The sequence below is a fragment of the Larimichthys crocea genome, chromosome XVI, assembly GCF_000972845.2.
Source record: "Larimichthys crocea isolate SSNF chromosome XVI, L_crocea_2.0, whole genome shotgun sequence".
Taxonomy (NCBI): domain Eukaryota; kingdom Metazoa; phylum Chordata; class Actinopteri; family Sciaenidae; genus Larimichthys; species Larimichthys crocea.
Window position 1 is genome coordinate 8,486,094 of NC_040026.1, and position 20,927 is coordinate 8,507,020.

Here is a 20,927-nt window from a genome sequence, read left to right on the forward strand (position 1 = left end):
TTCTTCACACTGAAACCCAACTTCTCTCCCTCCTAACCGGCGTATTCAGCGTCTAATCTGTGACATTCCCTCCTGTGTCTAATCAAACCCTCCCCTGTCTAATCGCTTGGCTAGTTCACAGGTCAGGAATCAGTGCAGTAATACCTCTCCCCTCATCCTGTTTGTCTGCCTGGCCCCGTTGGGCCACTGGATCATAATGGTCCTAATCATGCAGGAAGGGCAGCGTCATTAATTAAGTGTAGACAGGTTTAAATGACCTAAGAGACAGTCAGGAGGTGTAGGGGTTAAAGCTATTTTCTCCTGATGAAAATTCTCTAAGAACCAGATTTTAAAGCTGAATACTGAGGGATATTAGCTCAGATTTATCCAGGTCCATAAATAGAGTTCCTTCCCGACATGACACACTATCCCATGGCTTTTTTCCCCCCTCTCCCTGCACTCAGTGCTGTTTCAAAGATTTTCTAAACTCCTCTATACCAATCACTGCTCATCGAAGGGAGCTTCACCACCTCTTCTTCCATCAGTCCTTTGACCTTACATCAAGTCTCAACCAGTCTATCCAAAAAAAATCTCAACGTTTATCCTCCTGTGGGCAGAAAGGATTTTAGTCATGGGCACTGGCTGAGCTCTCAGAGCTCTATTACAGGCTTCGTTTCTGCTAGTCTATTCCTGAAAATGGCCTTATGTATTAATCATCTCCAGCCTGCTAAAAGGAGAAAACCAGGAGCACATGATTCCTTTTTTTTCCCCCTCTCTCTCATAAAAAAAGTAGGCTGGAGGGGGGGGGGGAAAACAGCTTCTGGAGTAAAGTGTGTGTGTGTGGGAGGGGGGCGTTTGATTGACCAATATGCACGAGGCACAAGACCCCCAGGAGGGTGTTGTTGTTTGCTGCAATATGTGTGGATTGGTCAGCCCCTGGAGATCTCCACGCTGGTGTTGCTGAGTAGAGGAGCTGCCTCCGGTTGACTGGCCATTTCCTCTCTGCTTGCTTAATTGATTGGCTATTTATTTCATGTTTTGGGAATTGGCCTCTGGTGAGGTTTATTATGATGAGAAATACCTTGGGGGTTTTTTCCCCCCCTCCTCTGTGTACATTAGCTGTGTCAGAGCTACTGCCCCCCATTCATGACATTCATACCATTTTCATTCTTAATACTACTACTATCCTCACACATGCACACACCTTATCTGACTCTGACTTCTTTTCCTGGCAGAGTTACTCTTATGAGGTGCAATGACAATTCGAGGGGGGAGAGGACAGACACAGTGTGGTGTGACGCCGCACTAAAAGGGGAGGTGACCGCAGTGCTTTCACCGTGCTGCAGTGCCTTAGTTTCTCCTGTTGGGGTCTCCTCAACACTGGGGAGTGGAGAGGAGAGGAGAGGAGAGGAGAGAAGAAAGGGAGATAAGGAAGAGATGGAGGGGGAGAGGAATCAGGAAAGGAGCGAGGAGGGAGGGAGGTGATATGGGTGGAACAGCGTGAAGCCTTGTGGTTACATCCTTTGATGAGGTAGCGGGTGGGAAAAAAAAATGGCTTCGCACCAGAAACACATACGTAATTCGTGCTATTTCTCTCTCTCTCTCTCTCTCTCTCACACACACACACACACACACACACACATGCACAAACATACATTACACACTCGCCTGTAAAGCCCTCCTATTCCCCAGTGGTACATTTCCCACTCAGCTCAGGCTGTATGTCTGTTTTACATCCCTACACTTGTTTCCCCTTCGTCTCTTCCTCTCAATTAACTCACTCCACTGTTTTCCCATCCTCTTATTAGTATTGCAGACCACCCCACCACCACCCAACCCTCCCTCCTAACACCTTTTACCAGCATTCAGGTGCTGTCCTGAGCCACTGCAAGGTTAGTTTTTCCCCTCATCCTCCCCCCCTTCCCTCTTCCTCTTTCTCTTTCTTTCCCCCAACATCGCACGCTCTCATCCTTCTCCTCATCGCAGCTGCCTGTCTCCCCCTGGTCTTTTTTTTTTTTAATCCTCTTCCTTCTTCATCTCATCCCACTCCCCCCTCACCCAATCCCCCCCCTCTCCTCCTCCTCACCCCCTGTGATTGGTGAAGGTTTTTGGCTTTTCTGCCAAGTGCTGGGTCTGTTCCGCATAGTCAGCACTCCTCCAAATTCCTCCCTTGCCCTCTCTCTCTCTCTCTCTAGTGTGTGCTCTCCTCCCCTCCCCCTGGTTACTGCTGCTGGTACCTCACAGTCAATGCATCCCATAATCCCGTGCTCCCTCCCCCTCTTGCTGCAGTGTTTCTGCTAATATATATTAGCGTCAGTGCAGGCTTCGTGCACGAGCCATGTGCACGCCTTTTCTCTCCTTTTGAGCCCCGTTCTCTTTATCTGTCAGTCCGCTGCAGAAATGATCTCCTCTTCTTAAAAGTCCATCATGATTAGGACTCATTTCCTAGCTTGTTTGTTGCAGCCAGGTGAGCGCTTGTGTGTGTGTGTGTGTGTATGCGTCTCCCTTCCTCTCTCCCTCCCTCCCCTCCTTTTCGCTTTCTTTCCCCTTGTGTGTGTGTGCAGTGGTGAGGCAGTAGTAGCAGGGTGGCGCAGGACATGGTGGCCAAGGCAGGAAATGCTGCAGCAGAGAGAAAGAGAGGTGGTGGTGATGATGGAGATTGTTTCTCCTCTCTGCTCTCCTGCTCTGTCCCCCCTCCTCCCTCTTCCCACTCAGGTTTTAGCCTCTTCCTCACGCATACTGTGCTTTTTTCTTTTTTTTTATTCATCTCTCCTGGATCTTCCTCCATTTTACACCCGACGCTCACCTTCTGTAGCTTCACCCCCACTCTCTTTCCTCTATACCTCTCATCCTCATGCTCCCCCCCCCTCTCTGCTCTCTGATGTTTTTTTTGTTTTTTTATTGCTGACGCTGGCTCTTAAAGAGATGAGGTTTTCTCCCCCATTTTAAGCTGAAATCCTCAAACTGCGGATATTCGCCTGAAATGCAACTAAACTCTAAACTTTAAAATGAAAAACCCAACAGTGTGATTTGTTCTTAGGGAAACTGGGAAGTACCAAACAGCAACGTATCCCAATTAATCTCATCATATGTTTTAATGCGTAATACTTAAATACATTTTTTAAATCAATAAGCTCACCACACATGACTCAGGGGGGACAAAAAGGCACTTAACCACAGTTACAGACTTGTGGCTGTCTGTGTATAAAATATTCAGCAGTTCACCAATAAGACACAGCTGACTATGAAGTAGAAGCACGAGGTGCAGAGCTACAGAGTGAAGCCAAGGAGAAGAAAAAAAAAAACACTCATCCAAGGGATAGAAGTTTCACAGTGAGATCATAAGAGCTGCCTCTTGAAAGTTTGGTATCCCGTTCAGAGGAGTTTGCCTCAGAGAGAGAGAGAGCGAGAGAGAGCACCGCTGTCCATGGTGCTGAAATGTAAATCCATCCCGCAACACAAGCGGTCCTGCTGGAAAGCCCCACAGGACAAAGCTGACTGTAGACAAAGATCTTTTTACACTATCCCCGCCTGACCTCACTTCCGAATTGTTTATATGTTATTGCAAGTTATTATTAAAAGAAATTAGCCCCAATCTCACTGATTTATACAGAGTTTTTTAGTTGCACAGATGCAGACTAAACTACTTTGGCGGAATGATGCAGTACAACTCTGAAACTCAAGAGTGCAGGATTTTTTTTATTTTTTTTTGTCAAGCAAGCAGATTTGATGCTCCTGCAGCAAAAACTGCAAAGACTTGCAAGACAGAGAAACACAAAAGATACACAGATTTTTAGTTTTCGTCAACTGTGCACAGTTTTAAAGATTTGCGCCTGTAATGTTGACTGCATACCCATGCAATAGCCTTGCTTTTAGTATATCTTACCTGAGTGCTGTTAAGTCTTTTTCCAGGCTCTTCATGAATGAAAAAAAAAAAAAAAGTCCAAACCAAATGTGAAAAAAAAAGAAACACAATGTCACTGTAAGATTTGGAGAGAAAACAGAGACAGCTAACTTTTCCATGAATGAAAAGTTGTTCCTTCAGATTAAAAAGTGCAGTTAAATGACCGAAACAACAGAGCAAACACTGGTATAAGTATGAAAGAAAGACTGCAGTGTCCTGCAAGACAGGAAGCAAAAGTCTGAGAGGGGAAAAGAGGAGAAGAGAGTTGATCCAAAGTGAGGGAAGCTTACTTTGGGAAAGGGGAAAGAATGGGATAGGAGGATATGAGAAATAGAAGAAAGGTGCATTAGAGTGAAAATGCACTGAAGGGAAGGGAGGGGGGTTGAGAGCTGAAGTGAAGAGAGAGAGAGAGAGAGAGAGGAAAAAGAGGGAAGGAAGGGGGGGGTACTGGATCAGAATAAGACCGTGTTGTTGTGAGAGGAGGAGGAAGAGGAGGAAGAAATGAAGCCCTGATTCTCCTCCTTCAATGAAATGTGATTCCTTTATGCGGAATATGAGAGTGAGCGAGGGAGGGAGAGAAAGTGAGAGAGAGAGGAGAGAGTAGTAGGAGGGAGAGGGGGAGGGCCAGCGAGAGCTCACAGGAGAGGAGGGGAAGAGTGGTGCATTTCTTTGAATAGAGAAAAAGGTTAACAACATAGATACGGTACATGTATGTTGTTTTTCTTTTTTCTCTTCTCTGAGGCGTCGTGAGCCCCCGGGATGGAAAGGCAGCTCGCAGGCAAATAATCTGACCTCGCAGGGAGAAGGAGAAGGAGAAGGGGGGAGAGAGAGAGAGAGAGAGAGAGAGAGAGAGAGAGAGAGAGCAAATAACTCTGGCTTTTTACTGCAGCAGAATTCATTCACTTTTATAGTGCACTCTCCTTTTTTCGATGCTCTTCCACCTCCCCCCCTTCTGCCTCTCCTACACTCTCTCTCCAACCCCCTTCCTCCATTAATAGGGGAGAGACAATATCCCACTGGCTGTTCACTGTATGAGTGTGTTGCTTTCACTTTCAGCCCCTCTTTTCGCCCCCCCTCTGTGTTCCTCATTGTTCTGTCCTTTTCGACCCTTTCGTGAATAAAATCAGATTTATGGCTTCCTCACCCTTCAAACCTCCCCCCCCCTCACCCTCTACATGTCTTTACACACACACACACACACACACACACACACACACACAGTGCATGAGAGAAGTGGCAGAGGGAGCATTGACATAATTGTGCATCGCATGAATCTCAGTGCGGTCGGAGGGGGCTGCAGCAGTGTGTGTAGCACGCACATAGGCTGATTGAGGAGATCTAACATTAGTACGGACACCGCGCTCTCGGGAGGCAATTAACACACACACACACACACACACACACACATGCTCTCTCACACACACATACACGGTGCTGCGCCACCTTACGTCAGAGAGGCATTCTTGGGGAATGGAGGGAGGGGGGGCGGGTGAAGTAGCAGGGAGAGAGATGGATCCCCAGTTTTCTCCTCATCTTTCTGACACTCTTCCCTCCTCACACACACACACTCTTGGGTGCCTGAAGGAAAAGAGCAGGGTTGTTGTAGGTTGGGGAGGGATTTGGGGAGTTGGAGGGGATGGAGGGGATGGAGGGGGGGGGTTTGCACAAGTCTCACAGTGGCCTAATTAGGGAGAGGATTTGAATGCACACTGACTTGAGCGTCAAGCAGATCAATTCAGAGATTGTCAGCTTGAGGAGAGGATAAAACGATGGTTGGAATAATAGTTCAGCATCTTCTTCATCACTGTCAACAAATCAACCTGTGAGGATGCTGACTCACGAATGTGCTCCGAAGCCACCTGATTTCATATGTTGCACTAATAAGTTGGAGGCATCTTTGTGTGTCAGGATGTTGTGTATTAAAAACAACTTTGATGCCAGCATCCCATGTACCCCCTCCTCCTGGCACCCATTATTGCACCTGCACAAGGTCATTTTGTGCCCTTCCATCATCTGATTATCAAGTGAATGATTGCACATACAGCTGCTATTACCCCGTGGTTGCTTAATTTGTATTGCAATGTTGATAATCCACATCTATGTCTCCCTTCTGCTAAAATTTCTGCCCTTTTTCTCTCCCCGCAGACTCCTCAGACTCCTCCCTCCTCCTCCCTTCGGTTTCTCTCATCCTCTCCCTCCCCCCCGGTCCTCTATGCTCAGTTCGGTGTGTGTATCCTCTTTCAAAGGGCGCAAGGGTGGGAACAAGTCGTCCAACAAAGCATGTTACAGCGCAGACATGACTTGTCCGTCGGAAAGCGAGAAAATCGTGATAAACTGCGGGGGGGTGCGGCATGAGACCTACCGGAGCACCCTAAAAACGTTGCCCGGTACCCGCTTATCGTGGCTCACCGAGCCCGACGCGTTCAGCAACTTCGACTACGACCCCAAATTAGACGAGTTCTTCTTCGACCGCCACCCCTCAGTGTTTTCCTTCATCCTCAACTATTACCGCACTGGGAAGTTGCACTGTCCCAACGATGTTTGCGGCCCCCTGTTTGAAGAGGAGCTTGCCTTCTGGGGCATTGATGAGACGGACGTGGAGGCGTGTTGCTGGATGAATTACCGGCAGCACCGAGATGCGGAGGAGGCGCTGGACAGCTTCGAGACACCAGAACCAGACGCTCCGGACGACGACCCGGCGCTTGGAGGTGCTGATGGGGACTTGAAAAGACTGTGCATGCAGGAGGACGCGAGGAAAGCTGGCTGGTGGAAAACCTGGCAGCCCAGAATATGGGCACTGTTTGAAGACCCGTATTCATCCAAATATGCCCGGGTGAGTTACCCACGTCTCCAACTTGTTTCTGTGCTGTTGCATTTTCTGCCTCATGATGTCTCAGAGCCCTGCTGGAGTCATGATAAGTTTTTAAAACTTTGTTTTTTAAATGTTCTGTCAGCATTATTGCTGCTGATAATCCAGCTCTTCATAATTACCTGCAGGCCACTATGTGTGTCATCCCTGACAGTATATATATCTCGTATTAAGCAGCAGGATGTAGACATACTGATACTGAATAATTAATGCTGATAGCATAGGAGGGAAATGGAAAATGGTATGGCAGCTATATCTATTGGTAGATGGGTACTAGTTGATATAAAGGTTTTAGTCAAACCTGATATATTGCATGTTTCAGACGAGCTGGATTCACACTGAATACCATTTTTTATTGCTATCATAATTCCCATCGTCGTATTCTGCTACTTGAGCAGCTTTAATACATATCTGCCTCCAAACGCAGCACCGCTGCGCTTCTTGCATCCAAACGCCTTCATTAGGTGCTATTTGTCCGTTTACGACGCACATCAATGCGCCGTATTTCATGTTAGTCTTATTTATTGTATCAGCGCACAGAGGAAGCGTCATACGACGCTGAATCTTGTGGGTTGAGGTGTCTTTCCCCACATTTGTCCTTGGTAGTGCTACAGTCTGCTGGGTAATTATTATTATTATTATTATTTTGCCAGCCTCCCCCTTTCAATTCAATGCTGCATGGCTTTTACGCGCGGGCTTTATTGCTTTTACGCATAACTTGCTCCTAATGTTGGAATACCCATTGTTGTTTTGATGTAAATAGTTAATGATTTACCTCTTAAGAGCAAACGTTTGATGGCATTTGATCATACAGGTGTAGAGTAACAAGTACCCCTGACTGTGTTTTTGATCCGTGGCACATGAAAACAGTTACAGTGGGCTTTTTTCTTAGACCCTCCAGTTAAAGATGAATCCAGCTGCTTGATCACAGCTGCTTTGATTCACGTTGTTTTGTAAATCCAGCAAGAGAATTTGATCACCTTTGTCTTACACTCTGTTTGCTTTTTATTAGTGCTATTTTTCTGTAGTTGAGGGTGGGTGAGGACCCCGTAGATGCTGTCAATGCATGCATCCTGTAGGTGCACATGCAAAACCAGACAGTCAGCAGACACCTGCAGTGGGCAATTCATGCCATCACGCTGAAAATAGTCTGTGGAAAAAATTTCAACATAAATCACTGCACACTCAGCAATACATACTGTATCTACACTTGCAGATAAAGAGAAATAGCTACACACACACAAGCTCTTAGCTTCTATTTCCAAACACACACACATACACACCTCCTCTGGCACCAGGTATACATTTATGCACCCAGATTCGGTTCCCAACAAAGGAAGAGGAAAGTGTTGGGCTGTGATGGACGGATAGTCTGGTTTAGGCCACCTGATCCGCCTCTCTGGACTTGGGATCAGACAGGAAGTGCTTCTCTAAGTGACACTTTCATCCCAATCGAATTGATTTGTACCCTCCCACCCCTCTCTACCCCTACACAGTGCAGCGAGACAGCTCATAGTGGGGTAACTCTGTCCAGATGTTGCATGACAGGGAGATAGCTTCATTGTTTGGATTGTGCCTGTAAACAGATGTGTGTATTTGGTGCTGAATTATCATACAGAAAGAGGAGAGACATTTGCAGCATTGCTTTATCTTGGGTTCAAGCTACTGTACCTGCTGCTGGGATGCTGTGTATTATGTAATGTACAGTTTAACACCCTGGTTACAGTGGCCAATATCTTGTAAATCACAACACAGAAACTAACATTCATTGAGTGTAATGGCTGCAGATGGTGGCGTTTGTGACGCCTCGGTGGGGTTATGCAGAGTACAGAGCAGGTAGTTGGTGGGATTCATTTCAGTGGCTGCACAACACCAGCTCTATTTGTGGGTGAACGCAGCCCCATTTCTCTCTGTAGGTCTAATATGCCAGCGCTATACGTCAAACAGCGTTGTGACCCAGATCACTCTTCTTCTTTTTTTTTTCCCCCACCCTCGCTCTTTCTAAAAGTATCCCGTCTGACGTGGCAGAACCTTTCGGTCTTTCGGTCCTGAGAGATGCAAATTATATGTGGAGAGGAAAGACAGAGAGACGGAGTGCGAGAGGCTAGGACAGAAAAAGAAAAAAAAAAACGAGATGCTGATGTGGAAATATAATGAGACAGATGAGAGAGAGAGAGACAGAGGGAGGAAGAGGGAGACGAGAGGAAATAAAGGGAGACAGGAGGAGAGACATTACTCTAATGATTTAAGGGGTTTTTGTTTGCGTGGCTGTGATGTAACGCATCAGCAATCAATGTTTTGATCAGATCGTTCGACACATCGCAGGGATTAAAACCTCCTGCTTTGCTCATGATCGTGTGAGGCTCGCTCGCTGGATTTACCGTAGTGGCACACACATGTACAAACACACACATGCTGGTGTCTGTGCTGGATTTTCTGCTGCAGTAGACACAGGAGAGAGGAGGGGGGGAGCACTGGAGGAAGAGAAAAGAGGTGGTGGTGGTGGTGATGGGGGGGGCGAGAGGGATAGACAGAGCGAGGGAAATGGAGAAGGGGTGAGATAGTGGAAAGAAATAGAGGGGAAAGGGACTGAAGGGGAGCCCGAGGAGGGAGAAAGAGGGAGACAAAGAGGGGTTTTGAGATAAACAGCGGAGGTGACAACCACAGAGAGAAAGACGTTGCACGTTGGGGGTGGGGACCCTTGTCTTTGCATCTTCGATTTTCTGTGGAAGCTTGAGCTTCCAGTCTTCCTATTCCGACCCTCCTGCCTGCTTATTGATTGATAATCAATTGATTATCTTCTCTTTTGGTCTGTTTTTAAAGCCATTCTCATGTTTTCTCTCACTTAAAAAACGGACAATGTTTACAGGGGCTGTTGGATGGCAACCAAAATTTATGGATGTGTACGTTTCCGTTTGATGAGCTGTTATGCAATACGATTTGCATCTGATTTCTTTATTGATCTGTGCCTGGTTGACATAGCTCTTACAGTGCAGCTAAGACGACATGGAGCCGTTCTTTCACGTCTGATAGAATTCGATCTCATCCCTTTTTATTGACTTTGTTTTAGGATTTTTCTAACTTGTTATTTTAAACTCTAATCTGTGTGAATTTCATTATTTTTTTTCAGTGTCTGAGGTAATCTAATTTGATTTGAATTTTTGGTGTGAAATTAAGATAATGATATTGTTTGATGGGCACAGTTCCCTTAAGATAATAGACGTTTTGGAAAAATGGAATGGTACGATGACTGAGAGGACTATTAAAAGTTTAAATGTTGTTGAATGTTGGATGTTGTCCTGTACTGTAGTCTCACTGTCCCACGGGTTTCACTGTGTTTTGGTCACTTCCAGTTTTGCACCAGAAGGGCACAGTTGTCTTTGTCAGCAATCTCCTGACACAGCACCATTTGTAGCTCAGCATGTACAAGATGCCCCTTTGCCCCCTCCAAATCTTGGACTTTGTGTCCCTGTATTTGATTTGTTTTCGGGGGGATGCTGTGCTCTGTACGGACCACCCCCATCTTCTCCCTGAAGGTCATGTTTTGTGGTCCATTGTTTGCTGTTCTTTTCCACAGTGTGCTGTGCTGGAGCGCGCAGTGCTGTCATAAACACAAATGTGACCTGTCACTGCACTGATCGGCCTCAGAACAGGTCGTCTCCGGGTAGAAAATCACTGTGGTGGACAGAAAATAAAACAAAATGTATTGATAGGCGTTAGTGTATATTTAGATATGGTGTTGGGTGAAAAAGAGCGCCTAGGGCAGGATTTGGGTGACATTACCGTTTCTGTCTGGAACATTGCATCATATTTTTAGGGGAGAAGACCTTGGGACCGAGAAGTCCTGTGTAGGTTTGGAAAGACAAAAGTAATCTTTTAACTTGTGTCGGTAAAGTCGTACATTTCATTTTCAATAAAGTATGTTGTCCTCTTTGGATTTTAACCAGTATCAGACACTCATTTTTACTCATTTATACTAGGTCACTTCTAATTTTGAATAGTCTTGTGAGATTTTTTTGCACTAGTTTTGTTTGCCCCAGAGCCACGTAGTTCCACGTACAATACATCCCAACTCTGATCGGAGCTTAATGGGAACTGTGGTAAAGGGGCGGTGAATTATTTGTGCAGGTCTCAGCTAATCACAACACACTCTGGACTGTACCATGCCTTATTCTTCTGTTGTTTGTTATGTATAGCCATTATCCAGAAGGGAGAGTAAACATCATAGCTATACATCATAGTTATACTGTAATCTGTATCAGCATCTAACCCTAAAACTGCAAAAAAAGACATCTTCTGTTAAATGCAACAAAGCACCATTTCTAGTCTAGCATGCGCAAGATGCCGCTTTGTCCTGCTCCAAACTGGACATTGTGTTCCTGTGTTTGATCTGTTTTTAAGAGAGCTGTGCTGTGACTATGTCCACGACAATTATACTGTTATGTGCATCAGCATCTAACCCTAAATCTGCAACAAACGCATCCTTCTGTTGAGTGCAACAAAGCACCATTTCTAGCTTAGCGTGCGTAAGATGCCGCTTTGTCCTTCTCCAGAATGGACTTTGTGTTCCTGTGTTTGATCTGTTTTTAAGAGAGCTGTGCAGTGACTATGTCCACGATAATTATACTGTTATGTGCATCGGCATCTAACCCTACATCTGCAACAAACGCATCCTTCTGTTGAGTGTGACAAAGCACCATTTCTAGCTTAGCGTGCATAAGATGCCGCTTTGTCCTTCTCCAGAATGGACTTTGTGTTCCTGTGTTTGATCTGTTTTTAAGGGAGCTGTGATGTGACTATGTCCACGATAATTATACTGTTATGTGCATCGGCATCTAACCCTACATCTGCAACAAACGCATCCTTCTGTTGAGTGTGACAAAGCACCATTTGTAGTTTAGCATGTACAAGATTCACTTTTGTCCCGGGCTTTGTGTTCCTGTGTATGATGTGCTGTGTCTAGACCACTTATTCTCCCTGAAGGTCATGTGTCCACCCTAAAACTGCAACAATAAAGTCTTTCTCTGGTTTGTAAGAACATCCTGTTTTGAATCTCAGAGTTTTGTCTCTCAGTGTCAGTAATGATGGTGAAACTGAGATGATTCCTCACTCCTTCAATTTTCTTTTGTGAACTTTTACCCTCATCAGTGGGTGTTCCAAGTTGTTTCCATTCAAACCCCTGACCCCACTGTGAGGCCTATTTCCCGTCTTCCATTCTTGTTCCTCTCCCTGTGGCCTGCATCTGAAAATAGCAAAAGGAGGCCTTAATTTCATTCACTGGTGGCAAATCTGTTCCTCCGTTACTGGTGAGGGGATGTGCTTGTATGACTATTCATACATTGTATCACTATTCAAACCTGTCTTGACAGAGAAAAAGGATGGAGGGAGTTATTCTAAGTTTATTAAGGTAAACTGTTTTCCTCGAGCAGTAGCTGCTGGCAGGGGCGTGATAATTAGTCAACCTGACTTTCCCCATGCCTGCAATTGGTAAATGTATCGTGTTCTGTTTCAATTTTCCCTGACAAGGTTTTGTACCGCAGGCCTTCTCGTGTTGTGATCATATCCTCGGAAGTCACAGTCCCTCTGTTCACTGCTGTGTAACTTGAGTGCTGTCTGTTGGTGATACTTTACTGGATAGATGCTTGATGTCTCATAACAAGGACAGAGACACGATCTGTGTGTTAAGTAAGCGAGAGGCACTTTAAAGAGGTAAAAACAGAGCAACTGCAGTGTTTGATTTGGACTTTTTAGTAGTATAAGCACAATACATATATTTATTTATTGTAAATAATTTTTTTTTATCTTAGTTTTAGCTTTAGTTGAAGTCTTCTGGTTTAAAAAGTCTGTGGTGGATAAAATAAAACCCAAAACAAACAAGAGACCCTGTTCAGATTGATCCATCTATATTACTATTAAATTAATAATTCAGCATTTGCGAAATATGCATATTTGCTTTCATTCTGAGTAAGATGTGAGAATTGAGACAATTGAGGCACAGTAAATACGTATCTACAGCAAGTGGCCAATTTAGCATAGCTTAGCACAAAGACTGAAAACAGATGGAAATGGCTAGCCTAGCTCAAAAAACTCAAATGTAACAAGAATTCATCATTTTAAAGAGGTCATGGGGTCATTTCTTTTACAAATGAAACAAAATAGATGTAACGTGTTAATTTAGTAAGGTTTAGAGATGCAGGTGGGTACCCTTTGATACCTTTGAGCAGAGCTACCTGCCAGCTAAAACAAGCCAGCTTCATATTTACCATGCAGACATGAGTGTTATCGATCTTTCCATTTAACTCTTGGCAGGAAAGCGAATAAGCAGATTTTCCAAAATGTCAACCTATTGCTTAAAGTATCACATTACATTTCAAACAAAAGCCTTCAACATGTTGTGTGATTATGCTGTAAAATCTCCAAATACCTTCCCTCTTCTTCTCTATGTCCTTCTCAGCCATCTTCCTCCTCCTCCTGCCACAGTCCATTTAGACATGCTGGTTAAGTGCTGAGTCAGTGTTCCACTCCACCGTATGGACAGTCAATTAGTTGGACCTTGTGGTAAACCCTGGACGGTTTGCTCTTATGCTCTGGGATCAAAATGATTCAGGACACTGGCATGGTTAAGAGCTTGCATGGTGCCAGAGCCGATTACAATGGTGGGAGTCTGAATTCTCTAAATGGGGCAAATCTTGTCAAATCACACAAGAGAGCAGTGTAGTGTATTGTGTACTACCACACAGACCGCCGTGCACATAAGCACATGTATATGTAAACAAAACATTGTGTGCAAATACTGACAGAGGAATAAAACGGTCGTACTGAATCAAAAGTCCTTTCACTGTATCAAGATAGTCAATTATTCATGAGCAATATCCAGCATGTTATGTAACTAAAGACTTAATATGGTACAGACACACATTTACCCACTTCCATTACAACATGCGTCTTACATTTGACCCTCTCAAACACCTGGCTGACCATAAATCACTCTCAGCACACTCACCTTTACACACTGGTCGGTACTCTGTAAGTATAGCTGCCCATAAACCATTATGCTGAGCGCTCACATTTACAGCACACACATAAATCACTTCATTTTGACACGCCTCCACATGTAACCCTGCAGATCACTTTCACACATGTGAATGTCCCAAAGACATGTGTTTAACAAACACACAGACTGACAAACTGCGAGTTAATTAGCTGACAATTGACATTGCAAACAATCTCTTCAAGCCGTTATCATTTTTAGAGCTGAAGACTAAGATATTTTTATCATTAATCATTCTATTGATTATTCTATGCTAAATTACTTGTTTAATCTCACTAACATTCAAAAACCTCAATAAGATTTATTTTATGTTATTAATAACCTTTGAGACATTAGTACCAGAATTATTTTTGCTTAATGAATTACTTGAATTATTTCTTTCTTTCTGTTAATCGACCAATCGACCGTTTGAGCACTAATGGTGCAATCATACAATTAAATAGAATAATGGTGGCTGAAAAAAAAAAAAATGTTAGAAAAGCAAAAACTTTATTTAGGAACACCCACCTCATTTGACTGGAGCTGCAACTAAAAATGAATCTGCTGATTATTTTTCTTGATTGATAATCATCTCATCATTTGATCTAAATTTCAGAAAAAAACACCAACGTGACGTCATGGAATTGCATGTTTTGTCTGTCAAACAATTCAAACCCAGAAAAATGTGCAGTTCGCTATCACATTACACAAAGAACTAATTACTTTAGCTCCACTAATGACAAATTTCATGATTGCCTTTAGTTTAATAAAATAAAATAATTAAAAATGTCTCGTTTTGTTTGACCAAAAGGCCAGAACCCACAGAAATGTAACCTTCTAGCACAGAAGTCTATGAAAACCAGAAAATATACACATATGAGAAGCTGCCAGAACCAGTTGTTTTGGTATATTTGCATAAAGAGTTAATTGATTATCCACTGTGCTGATGATCGCTGATTTGTACTCACACCCAGCTAACCTGCTGATGGCTACCACGTTGTTGTTTAAGCATCTCACAGTTTGGTGAGCATCTATGCATGGTCGGTCACGTGTCGTTACCCTGTGGCACTTAAACAGTCAAACTGTATCCCTGCTCATTCCCTTGGAAAATGACATTGGAGGGCGTCATTCCTGTGTGACCATCTGTTTCCTTGTGATTGTCCCTCCTGTCCAAGTGGCAGCGGAGTGGAGGCAGAGCGAATGACTACTTTAAATGGAAACGTGATGTAGAGAAGTGTGTAACAGTCAGATTCGGGAGTGGATTTCAATGGAAATGTATCAGAATTTCCTTTGGTGGATCGTTGCAATCAGGATATTCTCTTGAAATATTGCCTTATTTTAGTTAATTAAAAAGGTTGTCGTTCAGTTTTCACGATATGAGCCATTAGGGTAGATTATAGTCAGTAACTCAAGCTCAGATGGACAAAGGCAACGCAAGGAAAGACATGATGGCATTTAGAACATGAGGAGGACGAGGCATGAAGGCGGTCGGTCATCACAGCTTTTAAAACGGGGACAGCTTTGCCAAACTTGCTTTACATGTCTGAAACAATACAAGCAGGACAGGAGAGGAATAGATGGAGAGAGGGGTGAGGAAGGGAGGAAAAAAGGGAGGACCGGCTGAGAAAGAGGGGGGCTGCGTCACAAGGACAAATGCACATAGTTATGCTGCAGTAATCTGGCGCGAATACAAAACAGATAAGAGGGAACGGATGCATGTACAGTTGACTCACCTCCACACAGTATTTGTTTGTGTTCAGAAATGTTTGACAGGACTGCAGTAGGGAGTTCAACAGAGGGAACCTAAAGGCTGCAGATACGACACTGTGACGTGTCGACTGGAGAGCTGTGTGTGTCTGTGTAGGAGAGCTTACCGATTCAACTGTAGTATGTCAAGGAGTTGAGTCATTCAGGGAATGTCTGAAACACAAGTCTGTGTTGCGATTGAAATTTTACCAGGATCCCTTCCAAGAGCACTGACCTCCAAGAGTCAGTGTTTCTAGTTCTCCAAAAAATAAAGTGTACGCAAAGATTAACCAGAGCAGGAGCGTATCTAAGTTCAGCACCACCTCCAACGTGCCTTGTCCTGCACCCAGGTGTTTGATAAGTCCAGTGCACACATGAGATTCCCATTTTGTGCATATGCAGTCACATGCAAACATCATGTTACATCCCTCCTCTCTGCCTGTAACCTCATCTTCTTTCACCAATCCCACCCTCTTTCCACGCCTCACCACTCCTGCCCTTCATTATCCCGCAGTGTCCCGTGTTGGGTGACTCCTAGCGGGGGCTCACAATCTTCTGCTTTAACTGCCTGTCCTGGCTCGGACACCAATGTCCTCTACCTGAGTCGATTGCATTTCCCTTGAGATGAGACAGGGCTGCAGTTCCTGTGGGACAGAGAGAGGGGAATAAAGGTTCACATGAATGTGATATCTCCTCTGATATTGTTTTCAGTCTGTTATTATCAGCTGTCATGGATCCCCTCTTTGAAATAACTAGATCAGTGCACCTTGAAATCTAAACGATCACAATCAAAATCTCTTATTGCATTACAAAGAGGAAGTTGTTGTGCTTGATGTAACCCTAAAATGGTCACTCAGTGATTTGATAAATGACCTAAACAGTGAAATTACAAACATTTGTTGATAACAGCTCAAATTTAAATGCTTTTGGTTATTTTATTATATCGTATGTCATTGTAAATTGAATATCTTTGAATCTGCAACAACAGCAACAACCTGCCAACACAATGCTATTAGCTTCAAAGTTGATGTGAGAAAATCGTTTTCAGGAAAATATCTGACGTTTTAGCTTTTAAATGCTTCCAGTCAATCCCAAACTTTGCCTCTTGTTGTTGGGTGCAGGGTAGAACATACAACTGAAGTAGCTCTCATCATCTATACACTACGCGAATGCGAAAGAAAACAAAACAAGGAGCTGAAGGACACTAAAATGCTCATACTGGAACTGTAGAGTGAGATAATGATTCTCTGTGCTCTTTAAGTGAACCACTTTCACATACAAGTGGTCATGTAATCCATGGCTAAAATGAAAATATTGGTTGCAGCTGCTTTAACATCAACAATTCAGAATGATATTTGGTCTCTTAATTAACATTTGGCTTGAATTAACATAATTATTAAACAGAATAGATCATTGCAGCCCCAAACTGAATGTGGTATGAGCTGTATTTAGTGGACTGGACTGGTCTGAATAGTGTAAAATGTGCTTAACATTCTTGGACACATCTCATGGACCGTGCCAGCATAACTTGAGGAACATGAGGAAGCCTTGAGGTTGAGGGTCATAAACGGCTAAAAGCCACTAAAGTAATTCATAATTCAACGTTTAGAAAAAGAAATGCAACACTGGAAAAAGACATCTCTTCTGTACTCTCCCTCTCTCTGTCTTTCCACTCCAGTTTTACTGCTTGTCCATTTCACACGCCATGTCCCTAAAGGGAACTCTCTCTCTTTTGACATTTTAGTCGTTCTCTTTGTCTTGTTCAAGAGTATCTCACTGTTTAGTTGAGGTTTCGGATGTTTTTCCTTTCTAATATCAGCCTAAAGTAGCAAAACCTTCAATGACTCTGCAGCGTTTCTCAGAATATGGCCGCGATGATGACAACAGTGATGATGATGGTACAAGTGAAGGCTATTCCTGTAACCCACCCAAGGTTATACTCACACTGCACGCTAAGTGGCTACTTTGGTAGTCTTTGAGTGATGGCCATAGCCATTCACCTAAGATAATAGATTAATCACCCGATCCAAGTCTGAACCATTGCTCGGGTTGCCCTTCACGAGAACGTTCTGTATTTCACATCGTTTAAATGTTCATTTTTCATGCCTCATTCATGTGCAGATTTCAGATCATCCTTCAATGTCTTCTTATCATTGCTGACTCTGCAGCAGTGGTCGCCCATTTGCTTTGCCCTCTGGGAAAGACTCCACATCCTTCTGTCTTACTGGGCGCTGTTCGTCATACTAATGCTGATCAAACATCACCATTAGTACACATGGAACAAAAGCACTGTTAATAAAAAAGGCACAACCCTTTGTTTGTCTTTATATCTCTGTCAAGGTCACTCACCCTCCACCTCAGGAAGGTTAATCTTTCATTGAGCAATCAGCCAAACTGAACGATCACAATCTTGCTCCTCTTACATTCAGCCCTTTACGCCAGCTGTAGGAGCAGTATTTGGCTTAGTCCTGTCCTTGGTGCCTGAAAGCAGAGGCTAACGCAGTGGTTGTCATGGTGACAGAGAGCCAGGCACGGCTGTGGTAATACTGTAATGATAAAGCTCTTCTGGATGGTGCCGCAGTAAACACAGCGCCACTAGGGTCCCTTTAAGGAAGAGCGCAGCGCACCGCCGTGCATGCAAAAACGCCTGTAGGGCTAATATCAGCACCGACAATCTCTCCTTGGTTATATCGCTTACATTCATGCTCTCCCAACACCTCCTCCTTTCTTCTTCTCCATCTCTTTATTGCACTCTCACTCTCCCGATGCCCTGCTCTCTCCCCTTGATTGGGGAGATTCACGTCAGTCTACTCTCCTCCACTCATCTTTTCATCTTCCTTCCCTCCATTCCGTCACTCTCTTCTTCATTCATCCATCCATCGAAAACACAATCAACGCTCTCTATCATCAACTTCCTTTCACAGTAGCTCTCTCTCTCTCTCTCTTTCTCTCTCAAAGGCTCTTTCTCGTTTGTTTCTCTCTCCCCATCCCTGACTCCTGCTCTTTTAAATTTATGTTGATGATCTTTCCAAATCTAATTTCAGAGTCTGGAGAGCGAGGGAGACTCTATTGGGCCTTGAAGGTCATTGGACGGCAGGTGTCACACACGGTGGCTTTACTGTTGGGAATTCAACACATTAAGCTTCACGCCAATATTACAGTGTGCCTCTGAATTGTATATTCAGAGCGTTAACATGGCTGTTCAGACCAGAACACACACACACACACACACACATACATACCTCCGCGTTGCAGTGAGGAGAGGGATGGAGCAGAGACAAAGTGCCCGAGGAGATAAATAAGTGTGAGGTGACAGATTGCTACTCCTCCTTTTATCATCTTCCTCCACCTCTTTCTTTCTCTCTGTCTCTTCCCTCATCCCTCTCCATCACCTCAATGCAGTGCTCATGTAGCTACATTACCACTTGCTGTCTGTGATCAGCGAGTGTGCACACACACACACACACACACACACACACACACACGCACACACCTCCTGTGCCCATAGGCTGTTTGTCTCTCCCACATTGTGAGTCATGTCCACACACACAAAAAAACACTTGTGCCAGGCACTTACACCGACACATGTATACGCACGCACTCATAGTATATACACAGACTCACCTGTGCGCTACATGCAGATTTGATGAATGGCTTTGAGTACATGTTCCAGCAGTGGGAGTGCTTCTCTATCACTCCTCACACACATGACAGATCTCTGCATGCGGCTGCATATTTAAAGAGCACTGGCTGCTGTGATGAATTGATCAATATTGATTAGATGTTCAGATCTACAGCGTAATCCACTGTGCTCTGCCATCTTGAAATACTGTATGATTTAATTACCGAAACCATGAATGAGCCTTTGTTTCATCAGCAGCAATATCGTACTGTGGCTTTTAACTATAGCATGGTTCAATTAATTACAGCACAGTAGAATAGGTTAAAGCTGCACTTAGCATGTTAATGTTAAGTGCAACCCAGTGTTCATTTATTCTCAGCCCGCCATATATTTTTGACTTTCTTTGAATAGGTTGAGTTGTCATTGGTGCGTGTCTCCTCACGGTTTTGTATTTCAGTCTCAGGTTTTGAGATTGAAGCACAAATGTGAGTGTGTGTGTTATTTCCACTGTGTGTATAAGATTTCCCATCCGACACCAAAGTTTCATTTAGAGAGAGTGTGCAAATCAGGGGAGGCTTTGCAGGTGAATCACAAATCTCAGAGTGCCTTCGCTGGATTCATACTGTACCAGCGAGACAAGAAAAGAAAATATTGTTTTGGTGTGGGAGTATGTTAATTCAGGAATGTCTGAGCGAAAAAAGTGATACAATGGGTTTGGATAAAATCTGATCAACACCGTCATGTTTTATTTATTTATCTTTTCCAGTCTGAGCTGCATATATCAACTGATTTCTATTTTCTTTTTAATTCCTATTACCTGGAGCAAGAGCGAATACAAGATGATCTTACAGTTTTTACATGCAGGAGGAAACAAAACAACCTTTGGGTACATGCGTGGGACTTAGTTTAAACTCATCTGCTCTATTCAGAAAGTATTTTTCAGTGAGTTATGAACCTTATGAATACATTAGGTTAAACCAAAACATTATTTTGAATGTATTATTATTATATATTTCTAAATAAAACTTGTTTTTGGCAGCTTTTTGTTAAAGTGCACTTACTCTTCAGCAGATACATTTTCCACTGCAAAATGTTTTGAACATTAGATTAAAATATGAACCATTATGTCACCTGCAACCTCTTCTGTCTAAGGACCTCATATTTGTTTATTTAAAGGCTCCTCATAATCTGACGATCAGCTAATCTTATTATAGGCCACACCTAAATACATACATACATACATTTAACTGTTTCTATAAAGTTAAGAATCTGTATATAGAAGGTTTAGTGTCATTAGATTGTTGTCTTTGACATTTTCGTACACCTTGACTCACTCGTTTAGATCTCCTGTGTTTTAATATGTAACTCTCTCTGTCCCTCTGGTTGACAGAAGTCGCTTTCATGGCTAAGGCCTCTTCCTACTTTTACTCTCATCATTTCTTTTGTGCTTTGCAAAGCTTAGCTCAGGTTACTTTCCTCCAGTGTTTGAATCATGCTCACTATTTTAGCGTTTAGCCCTCACCTTCTCTGACTTTTATCATGCTCTGTCCTTTCTTCTGGATTACTTTAACTTTTCCTTTTGTGCTCCTCTATGCATGGATCCACATCATCTGGTCCTCCTCCCACCTGTCTGCCCCCTCCTCTGTCTCCACCTGTGTAGCCTACATAGATGATATGTTACTGCCCCTATTTTCTGTTGTGTAGCTGTGTGTTTGTACATGTGTAAAGGCAGCATACGTCAAGTCTAAAAGCACTGCAGCAGAAAAAATAAATTTAC

The 20,927-nt window shown here is 43.6% G+C and overlaps 1 protein-coding gene across 6 annotated transcripts in view; it reads left to right on the plus strand.

The window, feature by feature from the left end:
* Positions 1 to 20,927, plus strand: part of LOC104920699 (potassium voltage-gated channel subfamily C member 1) — a 49,205-nt gene that overhangs the window by 2,554 nt on the left and 25,724 nt on the right. For all 6 annotated transcript variants that reach the window (XM_019271070.2, XM_019271073.2, XM_019271069.2 and 3 more), the window contains exon 2: positions 6,029 to 6,716. In XM_019271070.2, coding sequence (XP_019126615.1) covers positions 6,096 to 6,716 — 621 coding nt within the window. In that variant the 5' untranslated portion in view covers positions 6,029 to 6,095. The remainder of the gene's footprint in view (positions 1 to 6,028; positions 6,717 to 20,927) is intronic.